Source organism: Anas platyrhynchos, chromosome 3 (genome assembly GCF_047663525.1).
Source record: "Anas platyrhynchos isolate ZD024472 breed Pekin duck chromosome 3, IASCAAS_PekinDuck_T2T, whole genome shotgun sequence".
Taxonomy (NCBI): Eukaryota; Metazoa; Chordata; class Aves; order Anseriformes; family Anatidae; genus Anas; species Anas platyrhynchos.
The window spans coordinates 19,142,204-19,160,576 of NC_092589.1; the positions used below are offsets into that span (position 1 = coordinate 19,142,204).

General features: G+C 43.3%; 1 protein-coding gene across 6 annotated transcripts in view; it reads right to left on the minus strand.

Moving 5' to 3' along the window:
- The window catches only part of ALK (ALK receptor tyrosine kinase), a 317,869-nt gene that overhangs the window by 274,142 nt on the left and 25,354 nt on the right, over window positions 1-18,373 (minus strand). For 3 of the 6 annotated variants that reach the window (XM_072035462.1, XM_072035461.1, XM_038176312.2), the window contains exon 1: window positions 12,753-13,445. The exons of 2 other annotated variants lie outside the window; for them this stretch is intronic. In XM_072035462.1, the coding sequence (XP_071891563.1) occupies window positions 12,753-13,338 (586 nt within the window). In that variant the 5' untranslated portion in view covers window positions 13,339-13,445. Of the gene's footprint in view, window positions 1-12,752; window positions 13,446-18,373 lie in introns of those variants that run through there. One more of the 6 variants, XM_038176313.2, reaches the window with a different exon arrangement.

Below are 18,373 nucleotides of genomic sequence, written 5' to 3' on the forward strand. Positions count from 1 at the left end.
GAAATAGAATACATCTATAAACTTATATTAAGAAATGTAAAGGGATCTGGTTTTTAAGTACCTTTAAATTGCATGGTTTGTCTAAGATCACAAGCTTCTGCCCCTACAGGAAAATCTGGCTAGATAAGATCCAAGGAGGATTTCGTTGACTTCAGTCTTACACCAAGGGCTCAATGAGATACTTAAAAGACTTGTATTTTGGTTGTAAAAATAAAAAATAAAAATAAAAATAAACCCTAGAGTGCTCAGACCCAGCTACATTCTATTTTTTGTCTCACCCTGTTTTTCCTTATTTACCTGTATTTCTTATAACAAAGAACCATCTAGGTTTCCTTCAACATCACTGACACATAGCCTGTAAATAATCTGAGCCATTAATGTACAACTGTACTCAGCTGCAGGTGAAGTGGGAATTACTATTTGTCTCACAGCTCTTCTGTTACTTAGAAAGGGACTCTACAAAAGCATTTTACCACTTGCAGAGGAAACCCAACTGTCCAACTCCTTAAGACTCGATCTAGTGTGTCATTTTCTGTTTTCAGACCTGAACCGTGTCTTTCATTATACTAAAGGTTTCCGTTCCCATTAATCTTGTCGAGCAGTTCTCTCTAAGCTCTGCTGCTCACAATTTGTGATTCCTTATTGTTGAGCATCCATCACACGTTAAAATTGTTTCTAAGCACCCCATTACTCACATATTTAGCCATGTCAAAGAAAGGCCTCCATGTAGCTCCCAAAGCACTTCAGAATTCCCTTCTTCCCTTCTCCCCCCCCCCCCCGCGCATCAAAAAGGTAAAAAAAAAAAAAAATGGACAAAAGCAGACAGCATCTTATTTGAACTTAACAGGGAGGTAGATTTCCTTACACAATGTTAGGAGGAGCAAGGCAAAAGAAAAAAAGAGAGGCAATTATAAAGTGTAGCACACAGAGTTAACAATGCATTAACTGATATCACAAGGTTCAGCTGAGCAAGAACCCAGCACTGGGTCCTCTGGGTAAATTCTTCAGTGCCAACAGGAGAACTTCCTGCATTGACCCTGTATGGAAACCACCAAAAGTTTCCTCTCTTGCATATTGTGATTTACATAACATAACTGGACATGTCATTTTAGGACTTTGAAAGTATCAGAGCTTTTTCCTGCTCAACCTGAGCTTCAGTTTGGTTCTGGGACTATCTCCATAAACAGTCACAACATATATACATACAGCTATGTCCTGATGAGATCAAGAAAACTTCTGAAAATAATAACCCTTGAAAATGGGGTAACTAAAGAAGTTTTACAGATTTAAGAACTCCCATTAGTGCGATAAGCCTCAGAGGAAGCTGTGCAGCTCTTCTCTAAATAGCATCTCCAAAAATTTGAATTCGAATACTTATTATTAGAAGGATCAATTGCTCTCCAGGGACTATCCACTAATGTACTCCCTTTCCCAGCACAGGATTACTGCAACTCATTCATTCACTCGTCAGAACTCTGCAGTTGCATAAACAGATTCTGTAAACAAAATCTTTTCACCAGCAAAATCCCACTGTGCTAGCAACATTAAGGGGCAAGCATATGAACACCCTGCAGAGAAGCAGAGGCAGCTACTTCATTGATATTTCTTTTTCCTCTTCTAGTTGATACTGCTTTACAATTGATGTTAAAAAAAAAAAAAAGTATTACACCCCAATGCATTAAGTCCCCATACAGACTGGCTGCTGAAGGCTAAGTATCAGTTATAATTATCCATAAAGTGTTATTGAATCAGATCTTAAAATTTAATGCTGCCTTGTTTCAGGAGATAAAGGGCAGTAAGGCTGGCAAAGCAGAGAAGGAAACACTGGGCTTTTCATCAACCTTCATGTGATTTAAAACTATAACAACAAAGGAGACTGAGCACTTTGAATGTTATCCAAAATCCAGTGAGTTGGCCTTGACACAATCCAGGGGCACAAATGGATACTCAGAGGAATATCTGTGGACTTGATACCACCACACAGATGGGAGATGCAACTCTTCTTGAGCTCAGGACTAGCAAATGCTACCCTTTTAAGACACCCTGCTGTACCTCTGGTTGTAATCTGCAATTAGTAGGCAAACCATCCTAACACTGAAGGGCTTCTCTAAACCACAATCTCCCACCACCTACTTGGGCCATTGCAGTGCACACAGCATCTTGATCACCTTCAAAAATAGCCATTTGCCTTCACAGTCCCCCTGTTAATATAACTCCCCATCTGCACAGCAGGTCCTCTGAGAGAAGGCACCAGGCATCTGGTTAATGGAGCACAAAGGCTGCCCTAACACTTGCAGCTAATGAACACTGATCTCCTCCCTGCCCACAAACAGTTTATTCAACTTTCTGCAATCACAATTATCAACAATCCAGAGCCCCCTTTCCCTTCCTGTAGTAAAATACTGCAACAGCCTGAGGCCATTTTTCATCTCTCCAAAGTGCTGTGAGGAGAAAGAAGATTACAGCAGGAGAGCTGTCAAAGACTGAAACAAACTGGTGTGCACCCTCACCCCACCAAAAACCCATAGTGCTTGCCAGCAAGAGCCCTTCGCTCCTGTGTAAAGCAAGTCCCACCTCCTCCCTTCCTTGGCTACTCACAATACTAATCTCAAGCAAACCCCAATTACACTTTCCATCTCCATAAGGCACCTGTTTTGCAACACAACCATTAAACTTTGAAGCTTTAGGGAATACTACATTTTTCAAATATAAAAAGCACTCCAAGGAACTCATGAAGAAGGGTAATAGGAAATACTTGCAGTGAGACCTCATCTGAATTGCCTACACATAGATAAGGCCACAAATTTCCTTCCCTTAAAGATTTTGTTAACCTTTTGCAGATGGAAGGAGTTTACTGATTGAGAACTAGATGAGGTCAGTGCAACAATTATGTTCTGAATCCTCTTCAAATATGCCTTTGGCACAATGTAAAAAAAAAATAAAAAAAAAATTGATAAACTGAATTTTTACTTAAACCTAGTCTTTTAACAGAATAATTAACCTCTAACAACTACTCTGGCCTCCTCTCCAGCTTTGAAAAGTAATCCCTTCTCATTAGTTTCAAGTTTAATTAGTGCCAATAATGAAATGTCCTCCACAAAGAGCCACTGCATCATGTCCCCTAATGGTAATATGCTGTCCTACAAACGGAAAGGCCGCACGGCAATTTCTGAAGACAGGTAGAGGCTCAGCAGATCACAGGTGATCGCAAAAATAAAATGTAAACTGAAATGTAGTAAGTGTGGAACATGACGAAAACAAACATGCCACCACCAAAAACGATTTCCTTGAAAGAAAAACATTGCGAACACAGTTTGGAGCAGACAGGGCTCCAAAGCAGCTTTGCCAATAATTGCTGCAGTATTTCCAGTAAGTTATCAAGCCTCTCAAATCTAATTTATTGATCTTTCCTGGCCTTTTGGCTGAAGCAGAGGAAGACATCACTATGTAGTATATTCTATATGGGAAAATTGTTCTCAGCACTTACAGTCTAACATAAACAAACGCTGCTTTTTCCATTTCTGTCTCCTGTGATCTCTCTGTAAAACAGATATAATGCTTCGTATTGTCACCAGGATGACAAGGCTTAAAGTACTTTGAGAATCTAAGATGGAAGAAGCTGTAAAAAGCCCAGACGCTCTGACACAGCTGATAGCCTGTTACCTAATGGGGCAGTAGAAACAGCAGGCAAATGCCAACATACATATTGAAATTAAAAGTCTGCTGCAAGTTGCAGAGCTTTGAAGATTACCAGAGATTTCTGACAGGTGAAATCAGAGGTGTTCAGCTCTATGCCACAGGCACTACAGTAAGTACATTCATGAAGCCACATATGCTCTCAAAACTGAGCTAGAAATCTCCAATGACATTAAGAGTGCTGGAAAGTCCATGACATGGAAAAAAAAGTTCCCAAATGTCCATTTGTGCACGTCACTGAGTACATAAACAGACTGATAGTACCTCTTCCTAACAGACTTCAAGAAATACATGCTGCAAGAACCCAGATGTGGCTATGCCTAACCACGCTCCCACCCCCACTGCTGCAGTGTCCCTGCTTTTCCCCACACTCGTGAGGCGTTCCCTGTTCTTCACCTCACCATCTTGCACAGAGCCATCCTGCCTCCCTTTACCCAGCTCATAACTCAGAGACAGAGTCACAGCTTTCTTCCAAGACACAATGTTATAAGATATGAGAGGCAGCGAGAAGGGGAGAAGCTTCCAGAAGGACCCCACGCCTCTTCCTTCACAGCACGCTGCTACAGGGCAAATTCGAGTCCAAGCCACTCCAGCACATACGTTTGTTCTGACAGGAAAAGTCATTCTCCTGTCTCAATGTGAGCAATGGATAGCCGCCTACAGACTTCTGAAATTTGTAAAGCAAACAGCAGAGCTGCCAGAGGCAAGTTTATGGAGGAAAGAGCCCTCACTTCTAGAAAGGCCTAGATGAAAGGTTCCTTCCCAGTACCTCGATTTTGCCATTTTTCCTGTCATCCAGGAAGAAATGAAGCTATAAACAATCTCAAGTCCCACATTCCCTGTTAATTTCCAATACCTTAAATAGAAAATCATAAACAACAGACCTTCTCCCGCCATCTCCACGATGTTCTCCCTTCTCAGAACAGACAACACGCAGCCCCCTCAGCAGCCTGGCAGCCAGCTGCACCAGCACCTGCAGCTCTTCAGCACATAAGGAGATGGTGCTCAGCTGCGGGCATTAAACATCCCCCTGCCCAGCTGGCCACCACAAGAGGAACCACAGCCCACCCCATTCCTCCTCATGTTTTGTAGGGTTACAAGTAACCCTGGCCAAAGCCGCAGAAAGTAAAATCTCAAAATGCTAGCAAATCTAAATTTGACCCCTTGGCTTTCAGACAGGATGGTGCTTTAACAGGTGAAGGCATTGCTCATAATTTGTTTACAAAACCACAAATTCAGTCTATTGTAAAATCAAACAAATCTGTTGCCATTTTTAAGTTTGGTAAGTTTGCTATCCAGGATAGCAAGGGAATAGCAGTCCTATGATTAGCACTGCAGACATCAAAATAAATCGACGTGGTAGGCTGTTTTAGCGTTGTCCTTAGAAATCCCAGAGTTCAAAATGCATCTTATGTCTTTATTGAGGTTCTTCGAAAGTAAAAGTAATAGTGATCTGCCAAAAAATAGCATCTTCCACCAATGGAGTCCAAAAGCAGTCAAAACTACCCCTGTTGTGCAAAGGAGGTACCAGCCACAAGAAGTATTTCATGTCACATGGCATGTCAATGGCAGAAGCGTCGATATACAACCCTTCTTCTGATTCTGCCTCCTCATGTGATTCCCTCCTCCTTCCCACTCACTCTGTGCCACATTCACCGATGGAAGACCCAATATTGCAAGACAACTGAGTTGGAAGTTAAAGCAGAATTTGATTGCTGCGACCACTCTTTGTAAAACACTGAAGTTCTTGGGCAAGAGAAAAAAGAAATGCAAAATGTTAACCGATACGCTATTTTCACACCACAGTGATCACTTTGCATTCAGTACCTATTTTTCCGTGCTTGATTGAATCTTTGTACAATAGTTTCCCATTTTCTTTAGAATGCCTATTGTTAGAAAATAGCCTGGACTCCATTTGCAGCAGGCCACCAGCTCTTTCTCTTGGCTACAGCCAGAACAATTCAACCACATCACAGATCCTATAGGACCAACAAGTGCAGATGATTCTCCTTTACTATGACTGACACAGTTTATAGCTCCTGAAAGCAGAGATATATAAGTCCTATCTGTGCTGTCACAGTGCATTGCTGAGTAGCCATGCTCATGCAGGGTAGTGACAACCATGAAGTTACTTGGCTGCTTCAGTCATAAATCACAAGCTCATGTAAACTAGACTTCAGTCTCAAAATGTGTTTCTTGCCTAAATATTTAAACACATAAATAACTTCCAGCCATTTCAGCTTGCCATTTTAAGCTTTCTGACATTCATTGTTCAGAAGAAAAAGAAAGGTCAGGCTTATCAAATCTGCATTTATACCTCCATGACATTTTTCTCCAACCAAATTTTTCTGAATTTGAAGAGCAAGAGAAATATAGCACATTTCATAACGGACCTTTCTTGAATTAGCACTGTGGTCCCGGCAGCCACATTGAGCAGCTCATCAGGAAACAGATGCTATGGTTGGAGGAAAGAAAGAGGTAAGAAAAGCAAGGAACTTAGATTGTTGATTGCCATTAGGTATGTCGCTTGTGACAAAAACTAGATGTCCCCTAGTCTCAGGGCTTCAGTGTCTGGGTAACCCAAGTGGTTACTTTTATCAGATATTTAAAAAAAGGAGATGTCCAGGTACAGCACTGTATTTGCTGCTGCTTGCAAAGAAAATTTGAAGTTGGATTCCCAAAACAGCACCACCCCAAATGAGTTAGAAATATAGTGAAAAAGTGATATTTTCTTTACCATGACAGGGCTCAATTAAATAAATTGTAAAATTTAAAGATGCTAAATGCTGCTAATCTTCCCTCACTTTCTCTACTTTTTTTGACTAATTCACAAACGTTATCACAAACACAGATTATATTTCCTATCATATAGTGTTTTTATGAGATGTGCAGTGAATTAAATGATGAGATTATGTTTGAATACAATCGTCAGACAGCGCAAAACCACCTCTGATTTTGAAGTATGCTCCTGCATTTATATAATAAAGCACTAAAATTTGCTAGTGCACTCCTTTGCTGTAGGTATTAATTCCCTGTTTTTAAGAATGGGGAAATAAAAGCACAGCAAGATTGGAGAAAATATCTTTGTAAAATCTACTATAAATTTTCATCCACATAAAACAATTAACATAATAAACAGATACTTGTGTCCCTTTTGGTGTTCATTTACTGATCTTTTACTGGATAAACTTGTGAATAAGAACTTTTCTAAAAACAATGAGCCATGCCTAAACGTAAATGATATTTGCAGGAAAAGAAAAATGGAAATCATAAAAACACAGTGCTGTAATCCTGACTCCCATCAAAGAGCAGCAAAACCACATGGCTCTGCTTCACCTTGGATGGACCAAGTCCATGTTTCTGGAGAGCACCAGAGACTGCTGTTCCGAAGGGAAGTGCCACAGACCTGAAATTTAGGGCAGCAAAGACTGGGACAGATGCTCCTAAGCATGCTTAGGGTTCACTATGATTTGGTAACTGTCACGCAGTACTCTGGTGCCTTTTGACTACCTAAGGGTAGAAAAAGAAAGCCGCAGTTTGCATTAATTCATGTCTGGAGTAAACTCAAGTGCAAATCCAGCTTGATCTTGAACCTGCACTGGTAAAGCTGGCCTACGAGCCTAGGCAAAGCACAAATCCAAAGCAGAAAAGAAAATGATTTGCACTAAAATGTAAGCGTTTCAGAAGCCCTATTGCAATGATTCAGTCTGAATCACTGAATTTTGCCTCCAACTTATCAGAAGAGGAAGATCAGACCTCACCTCAAATACAGGCAAGGAGGAGAGAAAAACAGACAGCAGAAAGCTTTCAGAAGACTGAAGTCTTTCACATTTTTCTGCTCTTTATTGCACAATTCCAAACTTTGTTCTTTGTAGGCAGAAAAAAAAAAGGGGCGGGGGGGAGGGGGAAGGATGGGAAGGGGGAGGAATAGAAAAACTTGCCCAAAAGCTCTGAAATATGTGGAAAAAAATCTGGGGACTTTCCTACAGTCTGATTCCAGCTTGGAGCTCCAGTTTTCATTTTCAAAATGTCCACTTTCAGAAACACATTTTCATCTAGTCTGAAGTTCTTTCTAATCTTAGGTAAAGGGTTCCTCCTGCAAATAAGTTCAGGTGTATGGTAGCACTACCCTAAAGATGAAAAGCCTAATTGCCTCAGCATTATAATAGCAGTGGTATGTAGTGCATGTAGACAGTTTCAGGGAGAGTATGTGTGGCAAGTTAATATGATTTTAGATGAAGACCACAGTGCAGAAGTAATAGTTCCCCTAGCTGGAGAATGAAGAGTTATACACTGCCATTTAAAAAAAAAATGTAATTGGATTGTTAAATCTATTTCATGAATGAAAGTACTTTGACCTTTACAGGGAGGAATGACTCATTTTCATCACTGTATGCCCCTTTTAACATACACTTCCCACATTTGCATATGTAAGTAGCAATTAGTTCTCAAGGAGAGTTATTTTATGGCCATTTTAGCTTATTAAGCTTCCCAAGTAAACTAAGAAGAAACATTTAGTAACACTTGTGGCCTAGGTTCCCTGCAGTAAGTCATTTGGTTACCTGTGATGTTAACATGAAAGAACACAAGCACCTGTGCAGGGCTAGGCTACCAGGGCTCTGGATCACTATGGAGACCTTGCAAGTGCAGAGCATTTCGCCTGGACTAACCCATGCCGATGCCTATCCAACATCCCACTACCTGTGGGATGAGTCACACAAGGGACAGTCAGTGCTGAGTCCTTTAGCTGACAGTTTCAGTATAGGAATGTTTAGGATTTTTATCGAAGAAAGCTCAAGAGCCTGTCCAGAGCCTACTCAACCAAAGACCTACTGTGAGTTGACATCAGAAAGCAAATCCTGTAAGACCAAAACAAAAACTGGCCAGGACTCTTCTGACAAAAAGGTTTGCTAGCAGATCAGTTTCCCATGGGAACGTACTGATTTTGATTAAACTGATTTTGGAAAGTTTTCCTTGGAGGTAGGACAGAATTTCCAATCAAAACCAAAGGCAATGACAGGAAAGTCACCGGCAATGTAATAGCTGGGAGGCTCACCCGGCTATTGGGACATCTGCAGCGCTGTGACCCTCTCTGAGCTCACCCCCCCAGCTGTGCTTTAACCCAGCGGGCAGCTAAGCACCGCACAGCCGCTCGCTCACCCTCCTGCCCCCCCCACTCTGTGGGATGGTGGGGAGAACTGAAAAAAAAGAGAAGGCTTGTGGGTTGAGATAAAGACCGTTTATTAGGACAGAAAATAAAGGAAAATAATAAGAAGAAGGAGAATATTATTACCAGCAATTGTGTACAAAAAAGTGTTGCACAATGCAATTGCTCACCACCCGCTGACCGATCTCCAGCCTATCCCCAAGAAGCCGACACCCCCCACCCTGGCCAGCCACCCCTATATATTGCTTAGCACGATGCCAGATGGTATGGAATACCCCTTTGGCCAGTTTAGGGCAGCTGTCCTGGATCTGTCCTCTCCCAGCTCCTGCTGCACCCCCAGCCTGCCCGCTGGCAGGATGGAGCAAGAGGCTGAAAAGTCCTTGGCTTGGTGTAAGCACTGCTCTGCAACAACTAAACCATCAGGGTGTTATCAACATTATTCTCAACCTAAATCCAAAACACAGCACCATACCAGCTACTAGGAGGAAAACTAATTCTATCCTAGCCAAAACCAGGACACCTCCCTTCCCGTGCATTAATTTGATTTTTGCTCCAGAGAAGCACTGTGGGAAGAAAGAGAAACCAATATTAGTTCAATAAGCATTTCCAAGAGAGGAAAACTCTCTCTTACCTAATTTTGAAAAGGCCAACCTGACACAGAAGTGGTAGATGGGCTGGGGACCACAGCTCCTGCAAAAGGAAGCTTTTTCTTGCAGGATGCTGCATTACATGAAGATAAGTGTGCAAGAGAAATCTGGCATTGAGAGTATTTGCAGGAGAGCATTGTAGAAATTCCTGTGAACTTTGTCTATTAAACAACAGCACTCCAGTAAGAGTCTTTTACTAATCGTTCAGTAACACACTGAGACAAATTGCTTTATGCTTTGTGCAGAAATGCTGTTAGAATAAGAATGGGTTCACTCCAGTTAAATATCTCTGAGCAAGTATCAGAGACAGTAACAGTTAAAGAGAATAAAATATTATTTACAGGACTCTTTTGTAACCCTAAACTCAAGGGGAATTCAGCTTCTTGAGTTTTTTTCTCATCCTAAATTATATTTCAATCTCCATTCACATGGAGGATAATTTTGTGAAAAAAAAAAAAATAAACAATTGCTTTTTTTTTTTTTCCTAAGAAATACTGCAATCCCCTGTAATAGAGAAAGAGAGAGCGCTAAGTATATCAGCGTAAGTAAAGCCTCTTTACGTTATTGATGGGAGGATTGTGTTGTTTGAAATCCATTTCCAATTAGCTTAAGCAATGAAGGAAAGGCTCAGTTGCCTTAGGAAAGGCTTTAGTTAAGTCCTATACAAATTAGCGGCAATAGTGTTAATAATTACTGGAATCTGCACACTTATGGGCTAGTGGATGCTGTTCATGCTGTTACCACTGTGTCAGCATATTCTGTTGTCAGCGGGGCTATCTATATGGCACAAATTTAACTATGGCAGTGACACATGGTGTTCACGTAAGCAGCGCCTTCACAAAGCAGAAAGAATGGATTTTCAGTCTTCAATATCCCCATGCTACAAATCTAGTGCAAAGTCATACAATAGTATAAATACACAAAGGTTTTGTTGCTAACCAGGTGTCAGACAATTTGACAGTGCCACAACTTTTGTGTTTTAGTCTTGGTGCAGAATTCTGCAGGAAACTATGACTTCTGCAGGAAATAATGAACAGCTGCTAGGAGAAGTAATTGCTGTGAAGTAGGTAGATGCAGTCCATATTCCTTCTGCTCCTCCTGTTCCTGCATCCCCTATGACTGCCTTTGCATGACTGTATTGCAGTAGAAACAGCAGAGCCTTGTCTGCAACATGGTTTTACAGTGGTATAGGTAACCTCTGCTATCTCTCAGCAAAAACATGCATTTCTTCCCAACAGTGAAGACAATAACCAGAGCCTGGGGGGTTACTGATGAACTTTGGTTAAAGCTCCATCTGTGTTGTTACAAGACCACAGCACCTGTTAGTTCATAAGGATACCCTTCACCCAAGCTAAAAACAATTAAAAAAAAAAAAAATCACACCTTTTTCCTCAAAAAAAGACAAATGTATGCCCTCCAGCTCCCTTATTGCTAAAAGCTCTAGGGTTGCGGTGGCGTTGAAAGGTAAGGCTCTATTTTCACCACCAAAGATGGAGATCTTTGAAGCAAAATGACTGCTACTCACAATAAATTCCCCAAAGAGAAAAAACAGCAGGCGAGTTTTGGTGTCTGTATTTTATTATTATTACTGTTTACTGTACCATAGCAAGGCAAGATCTACTGAAGGTAGGGAGCATTGGCCTCACCCAGACAACTTATGGCAGGTGACACCTCTGCCTTTCCCTGCCAAAATGAGCACAGAAAAAGCTAACCCAGGCATGTCACTTTTTGTCTGAAGTATAAGACTGGTTCACATAGAGCCTGCTCTAACAGCCTGCTTTGATTTTTGCTTCAGGGAATAAAGAATGAGATGGGTTCAATTTGCAGTTATTCAAATTGCTGATGGATCTTCTCAGCTGAGTATCTAAAATCAGTTGTTCCAACTTTGTATTCATAGCCCAGCACTGAATTGTCTCACCTCTTGTGAGTTTACTTCTGTTTACTCTGTGGACCATTAAGTAGGCAGCTACTCGGGGACACACCATTGACTTCTACACAGCTTCATAAAAGCTACTTAACTCACTGTGACAAATTATTTGGTCCTGCAGACCTCTAGGTATTACAATCTTTTATTGGGACAGCCTGAATCAGAGCTTGTGTTGAAGGTGCAATGCATGCACAGAATGGAAATCCTCCTTGATCATTGGCCCAAATTAGAGACTTCACTTGATGTAATGGAGCTGCCCCATACCCTGACTGCAAATCACTACCACCTGGAATCAAAAATCTATGCCAGGGTTTCTCTTCAGAGAGGTGTCAGTGATACACGAGCCTTCACAGATAAACAACTTCTTGTCATACTGTAGCTGAGATAGTGTTTGAATATCCTCTATGGTTTTAAAAGGGGTAGAAACTAACTCAGTTCCAGCTTGTTATGGTTTAACCCAGCAGACAGCTGAACGCCAGCCATTCACTCACTCCCCCACAGTGGGATAGGGGAGAAAACTGGAAAGTGCAGGAACTTATGGGTTGAGATAACTATGGTTTAATAAGAATGGGAAAAGAAAATAATAACTAAAAAAAAAAAAAAGAAACATAAAGAATAAACAAATCAAGTGATGCACAACAGTCCCCAGGCAACAGCAGCCCCCTCAGCCAGCTCCCCCAGTTTCATTGCTCACCATGATGCCATGTCATACGGAATGCCCCTTTGGCCAGGCATTAGGACACAGCTAAATGAAACTCACCAGAAAACCTTTTTCTTCCATGTCTCCCTGTCACCCATTACGTTTTATGCTTATAGAAGAGTAATAATATTGATAGCAATGCCAAATAGTATTACTGTATGTTTGATGGTCAATCTCAGCTGTAGAAACATTTCTGCTCGCTGAGGTCTGCCTGCGCATCACCTTGGAAATCACTTGCAGCGCTCTGAGTAAAAAATATCACCTTAAAAAGGGAAGTTTCAGACAACCTGACCTTGCTGTCCTTAGACTAATGACACTTTCACCTCCGGGTCTGGATTGCGGTTGCCTGGCACAACGGACTGCTTGTACCGCATAAAACCCCCTCGGCGCTTTCTAAGCAGCCCTCCCGGCCCCGCAGCCCCCTCCGTACATTTCAGACCGGCAAAGCGCAGCGAGGACGAGCCGTACGGGCACACCGCGGCTGCTCGGGGTGGGGTGGGGGGAGGACGGACACTGCGCCTCCCTCTCCCGCGGGGCTCAGGGTGAGCGGCACGGCGGGGCCGGACACGCGTGGCGCTGCGGGGCACGATGCAGTGCATGCAACGCAGGGCTCACCTGCCGCCGAGACGTGGAAGAGGAGGCGGGGGCGGGCGGCGCGGATGGCCGCCGAGAGCCCCCGCTCGCTGCCCGGCGCTACCCCGCGGCGCTCGGGCATCACCCGCACCCGGAGCCGCCCGGAGCCGGCGCGGAGCCACCAGGCGAAGAGCTCGGTGACGTTGAACTCCAGCTGGGCCCCGCCGGAGCCCGGCGGCGGCTCGGCGGCGCAGCCGTCCCGCAGGCTGCCCTCGCCCACCTCCAGCACCAGCTGCTTGGCTCTCCGCAGCCGCCGCCCGGCTCCGGGCGACCCTCCGGGGGAGGCGAGCGGCGAGGCCGGGGGCTGCCCTCCTCGGGCGGCTCGGAGCAGGGGGGCGCAGTCCAGCAGCAGGCGTCCCCGCGCCGCGGCGCGCCCGGGCGGCCCCAGCGGCAGCAGCTCCCGCACGTAGGTGCGGAACAGCGAGGGCACGACGAAGTCCACCGCCAGGTTCCTCCTCTGCAGCCGCGAGAGCCCGGGGCTCTCCCGCGGCCCCGCCGCCTCGGGGGCCAGGCTGAGGGCGAGGCTGGCGGCGGCCAGCAGGCGGGCCAGCAGCCCGCTGCTCGCCATCTCCGCCCGGCGGCGCCCCCGCCGTGCCCGGAGCTCACGGAGCGGCCGTGCCCGGGCTGCCCGCGGTGCCCGCGCCGCCGCCGCCGCGCGAGCTTTGCCGGCTCCAACTACCCGCCACAACGCGGGCATTACCCGGCGGGCGCTGACATCACGCCCGAGCCTGCCCGCCGGCAGCCAATGGCGGCCCCGGCAGCTGGCATTATGCAAATGAGCGGGGGCGGGGCGCGGGAAGGCTCATTGAGAAAAAAATGGCCGGGCGGCGCGCCGCGCCCCGCGGGGGTCCCCAGGTGCCGGCCCCGAGAGCCGGGGGCTGCGGGGTTTTGGGGCTCCCGTCCCGCCTCCTCCGCGTCCCCGCCGGCAGTGATGGGCAGAGCGGTTCGTTTTTCTCCCTGCCTTCCCCCTCTCTCCCGTTCGTTTCTTACCTCCTTAAAAACCGAGGTCCCCAGAGCGAGCCTTTCCTCGGTAGGGAAAAAAAAATAATAATTAAAAGGAGAGAAGTGCAGAGGAAAAAAATCCTCCAGCACAAGGCATTTTGAAGAACGGAACTGAATTGTTCCATTTCAGCATGCAAACAACAGCTTTAAGAATGGTTCGTGCACCCATTTCCTTTTTTAAACCTATAATAAACAATGTGAAATCACTGTAATTACATTAGTGCTCTAGCTAATCATAACTCATTCATATTTCTGAAGTTGCCCACACGAATTAATGACTTATTATTATCTCTTTAGTTTGATCCTTAATGCAGGTATATTTTTATAATCCAGGTACTTGAACTATATAATCATTAGAGTGCAATTATTCTGTCAAGCAGTTATTCTTTTGCTTATATCAAATTAACGTTAATACACAGATATTCTGGAGCAGAACCCCAGTGTAATTCTTCCATAATTGTAGTGCTAAAGAATGTAATTGCAGGCACAATCCTAGACAAGAAACAAGATCTTTTCAGTACAGAAGAGCTGAAGAAGGCACTTCAGGGCAATCATCGCAGGAATAGTTCTGTACTGCACTTCATACCAAAAAGCACTGCTGTGCCATATTCAGCCTCGTACAGGTGTGCTAATTCAGAGCCCATCCGGGATGACAGTGTTGTCCCAACTCACGCTAATGGGCTGTGTACATGCCTTCTCTTCTCCACAGCTCTTCTAGTTTTAAAATTCATTAGATCCACTTGCTCAATATGCAAACCTACTTCATTCACTTCTAAGTTTTAGTAAAACTTTGGGGTTTGAGCTTCCTTTTCTTAGTTGAGCAAGATGAATGGAAAAATACTGGAATAGACAGAAGTGTTCTGCAACACAAAATCCAATACAGAAGTATTTTAAATTAAGATGTATACTTCTATTCTTTTGACTATTCTTATTAGAAAATGTTAAACGGACTGAATTCACCATGGTCTTTGCATTCAGCCTCTTGTTTTAGTCAAGGGGATAGTCATATTAACATGTACATTCATGGACTGAGAACTAAGTCCTGCCTTCTTCACCAAATTATTTTGGGCTGTCATCTTCCTCTGTCTGAGTATCGTATTCTAGCGAGTCTCTCGCAAGAGGGATGAAAATTAGTGTAGAAAACATCATGTTAGGCACAAAAAATGTTCTAAAAATCTCTTTAAACAGTTTATTGTAGGCTATTTTCCTGCTTTCACAGATCTGATTTCCATCATAGGAAGCTGCTATCATAGAATTTGTGCAGTTTTCACTTCTTAGTATTTTCCTCTCAGATTCAACCAGTTTGAACCTAACGCTTAGCTCATTTCAGTGAACGGAACGTCTCTCATTGACTTGAACAGACCACACAGGACACAGTTCAGGTTTTAACTCAGCTGCTAGAAACAGTAATTAGATTGATTCCTTTATCCCCAACATCCTGCTGAAATAGGCCATACCTGTCATGGCAGCTAGCAGACTGTTATTTAACAGTCCCAAGGAAATCAGGTAACACAAAAGTATGTAGATTTTTCCACTGTATTACCTTGTTTTATTGCCGTGAAACACAAGAAGGTTAGCGCTGAAAGCTAAAATGAAGAGGCATCTTTATTAATAGACATTAAATGAAATAGAAACAGATGTTAATACATTGGAAGAGAAAAAGTGAAAATAGCCCCATTAATGAAGAGAGGCAAAGAAATCAATGAGGGATCTCCCGTGGTTGTGTTGCTGGGCTGCCTTTTATCTTCCTTTCTAAATTCTCTCTTTAAATTAAGAGTGGAAATTTGGGAAAAAGTAAAAGTCTGGTCAATACAATTGCTAATGAGGGACAGGTAAGAAAATACTTTGTGCAATTCTGTGATAGGTTGGGATTGGCCCTGGACAATATGCATCCCAGTTTTTTAATTTAGCTAATGAATTGACAATGTCACTGGCAATTAATTTTGAAAAGCAGAAGAAATCCAAGGATGTCTCAAAGGATGAGGGTAGGGGGAGATTAAATGCAGTACTAGTCTTTGCAGTGGAGAAAAAAAGTCACATTGGTAGGTGTCTAAATTTCAGCACCAGCAAAACAGAAAAAGAGAATAAGGCAGACAGGGTACTTCAGTGGAAGAATAGCAGTGTGCAGACGGAGGGTGTTAGACCCCAAGAAGGCATATTATTCCAAGGGAAGACGTGCAAATCTCAAACACTGCACATTTGTGCCAGGATAATGGTATTAATTGTTGGGGTTCAAACTGAAACTGTGTAGACATTGGAAAAGACACGGAAAAAGTAGTATATCCACATTCTAGTAAACCTTTGCCAGAACTTCATGTGAAATATTAGTAGGGTGATACTAGAGCTGGGTAATATCATGTGGCCTCAAAATTAATCAGAGGAATTGGAAAACTGCATTAGCATTGGAAAATGCAGTAGCATGAGTGGAAGATGGGTATATAATAGACTGAGGTAGAATAAGCAATTGCTTTGTGTTAACCTTTCTGCTAATACTGATAATGTAAACAGTACCGACTCTTCAGGCAACACTGCCTTGGAAAGGCTTCGCTCAGAAAAAAATGGAGCATCATAATTTGAACAGGACCATTAAAGTGTCAGAAAAGCACAAGGAGAGAAATATCGTTGAGGAGCTAAGCCAACTACCAACAAGGAAATGGCATTTAAGAACAATGTGTTTCAGCTAGACTCTAGGAAGAAGTAGCTACTATTGAGTATAAGCACTCCTATGAAGACACTGTTTATCTGTCCCTCCTACCACAGAGTCCCCATCCAAGTCATTGGTTTTCTTTACTCAGGGCATGTATTAGATCTAAGGTGTAGTGGCAAGGTCACAGAACAAAGTATCTGTACACAACAAACTTTTCAAAGAGGGAGATGAGGACTGGGACTGGTTTGGGACATGTCAGGACAGCAGGATGAACCGGCAGTGGAATATAGCAATGTACATCTTGTTTGGGACTGTCTGAGAGCAGACCTATGGAGGAGCAGCATAGTCCCTCTCTGGGGTCTTGCTGCTTAAGCCTGCTGAGCTGAACTGAATGAGAGATGTGTTAGACCAACAGAATCCAATCAATGGCCCAACCTTCACTTAAATAGACCTTTCCTCACTAGGTTTTGGCAGAACAATTGTTCATCAGTTTGCATCTGATTTATGACAGGCATAGACCGATGTCCTTACTCTCTGCCTTGCCACCCACAGTCCCAAGCTCTTTCATCCAGTTTGTAATTGAGAGGCCAGATATGACACCATATAAATCTCAACTCTATTGCCTTAGCGAAGCTACTTTGCATTTACACTAATGAGACAGAAAGTAGATTCTGACTTCTGCTCATTACTTTGTAGTTACTCTGCCTCCTTGAGACAAAGGCAGTGAATCAACAATGCCCATTCTTCCATTCCCCGCTCCACATAAGCTACCTGCCCTTTGGCTGTTGAGTGTTTCTTAACTAGCCTTTCATTTACTGAGATAAAGCATAACAGCCTCTTTTATTACATTTTTTTTTTTCTTCTCCCTCATCCCGTCAATTAGTGTTTGCATTTTAACAGAGATCCTGCCTGAAACCATTCTGGCTGCTAATGTCACAATTAGTGTTTCTTTCTCTTGGACCAATTATAGGTGATAATGTTACTATTTGACAGCGTTTGTGTCCTAATTGAGAGCCTGATTGCAAATCGGGTGCTCAATTCCACCCAAACTGCTGCTTTTTCAGAGGGTTTCCCCTAGTCGCAGCTTTTTACACGTCCCTGGAATTATACACGGAAAATACAAGTAGATGAGTCATCACTCGTATGAAATATTTTCTCACCTTCATCCAGATTCATCTCTCATCTTTTATTGAATACTCAAAGCATTTTTTCTTATTTGGCGAGAATTTTTATCAAGGAAAGAACATGCCACAGATATGAGGAGTATGGAGCAGGATGGAGCTCCTGAATGACAAGTTTAATCCATCACTTAATGCCCACACTGTCAAGTGTCAGCCATGAACCCCCGATGGTTAATATCAACCAACGGCAGGGTGCATCAATACAACAGCTTTGCCCATTAAGTTAAACAAACAAATCAATGCTGAAAATGTGTCAGGTTATAAAATGGGAAAAAACACCCTATAAAGAAGTTTCTGGGATAAAAATAGAGTAAGATGAATTACTGTGTTTATAATAGGGGAAAATGCCATTCTCAATTTGAAAGAAATGAAAGAAAGAACAAGAGGGAGGAAAGGGGGAAGGAAGGAAGGAAGGAAGGAAGGAAGGAAGGAAGGAAGGAAGGAAGGAAGGAAGGAAGGAAGGAAGGAAGGAAGGAAGGAAGGAAGGAAGGAAGGAAGGAAGGAAGGAAAAGAAATCTGGCCCCGTCTTTCTTTTGGTGCTATATAAAATGGCACAGGGACATTTGACTGCATTACCTCTCCTGTAATTCTGCTTGCCTCGCCTTGCATTAATGCAGGAGTCCGCTTTTAAATCTACAGCAGAATTTATGTCTATTAGGAGGCTGGTGTGCACAACAGAGGTTATAAAGCATATGGAAGAGAGCATAAGAACAGAGTAGGGTGGAAGCTGGTACTCATCATGTTTGTGAAACCTGCATTGTGGTTTTCATACC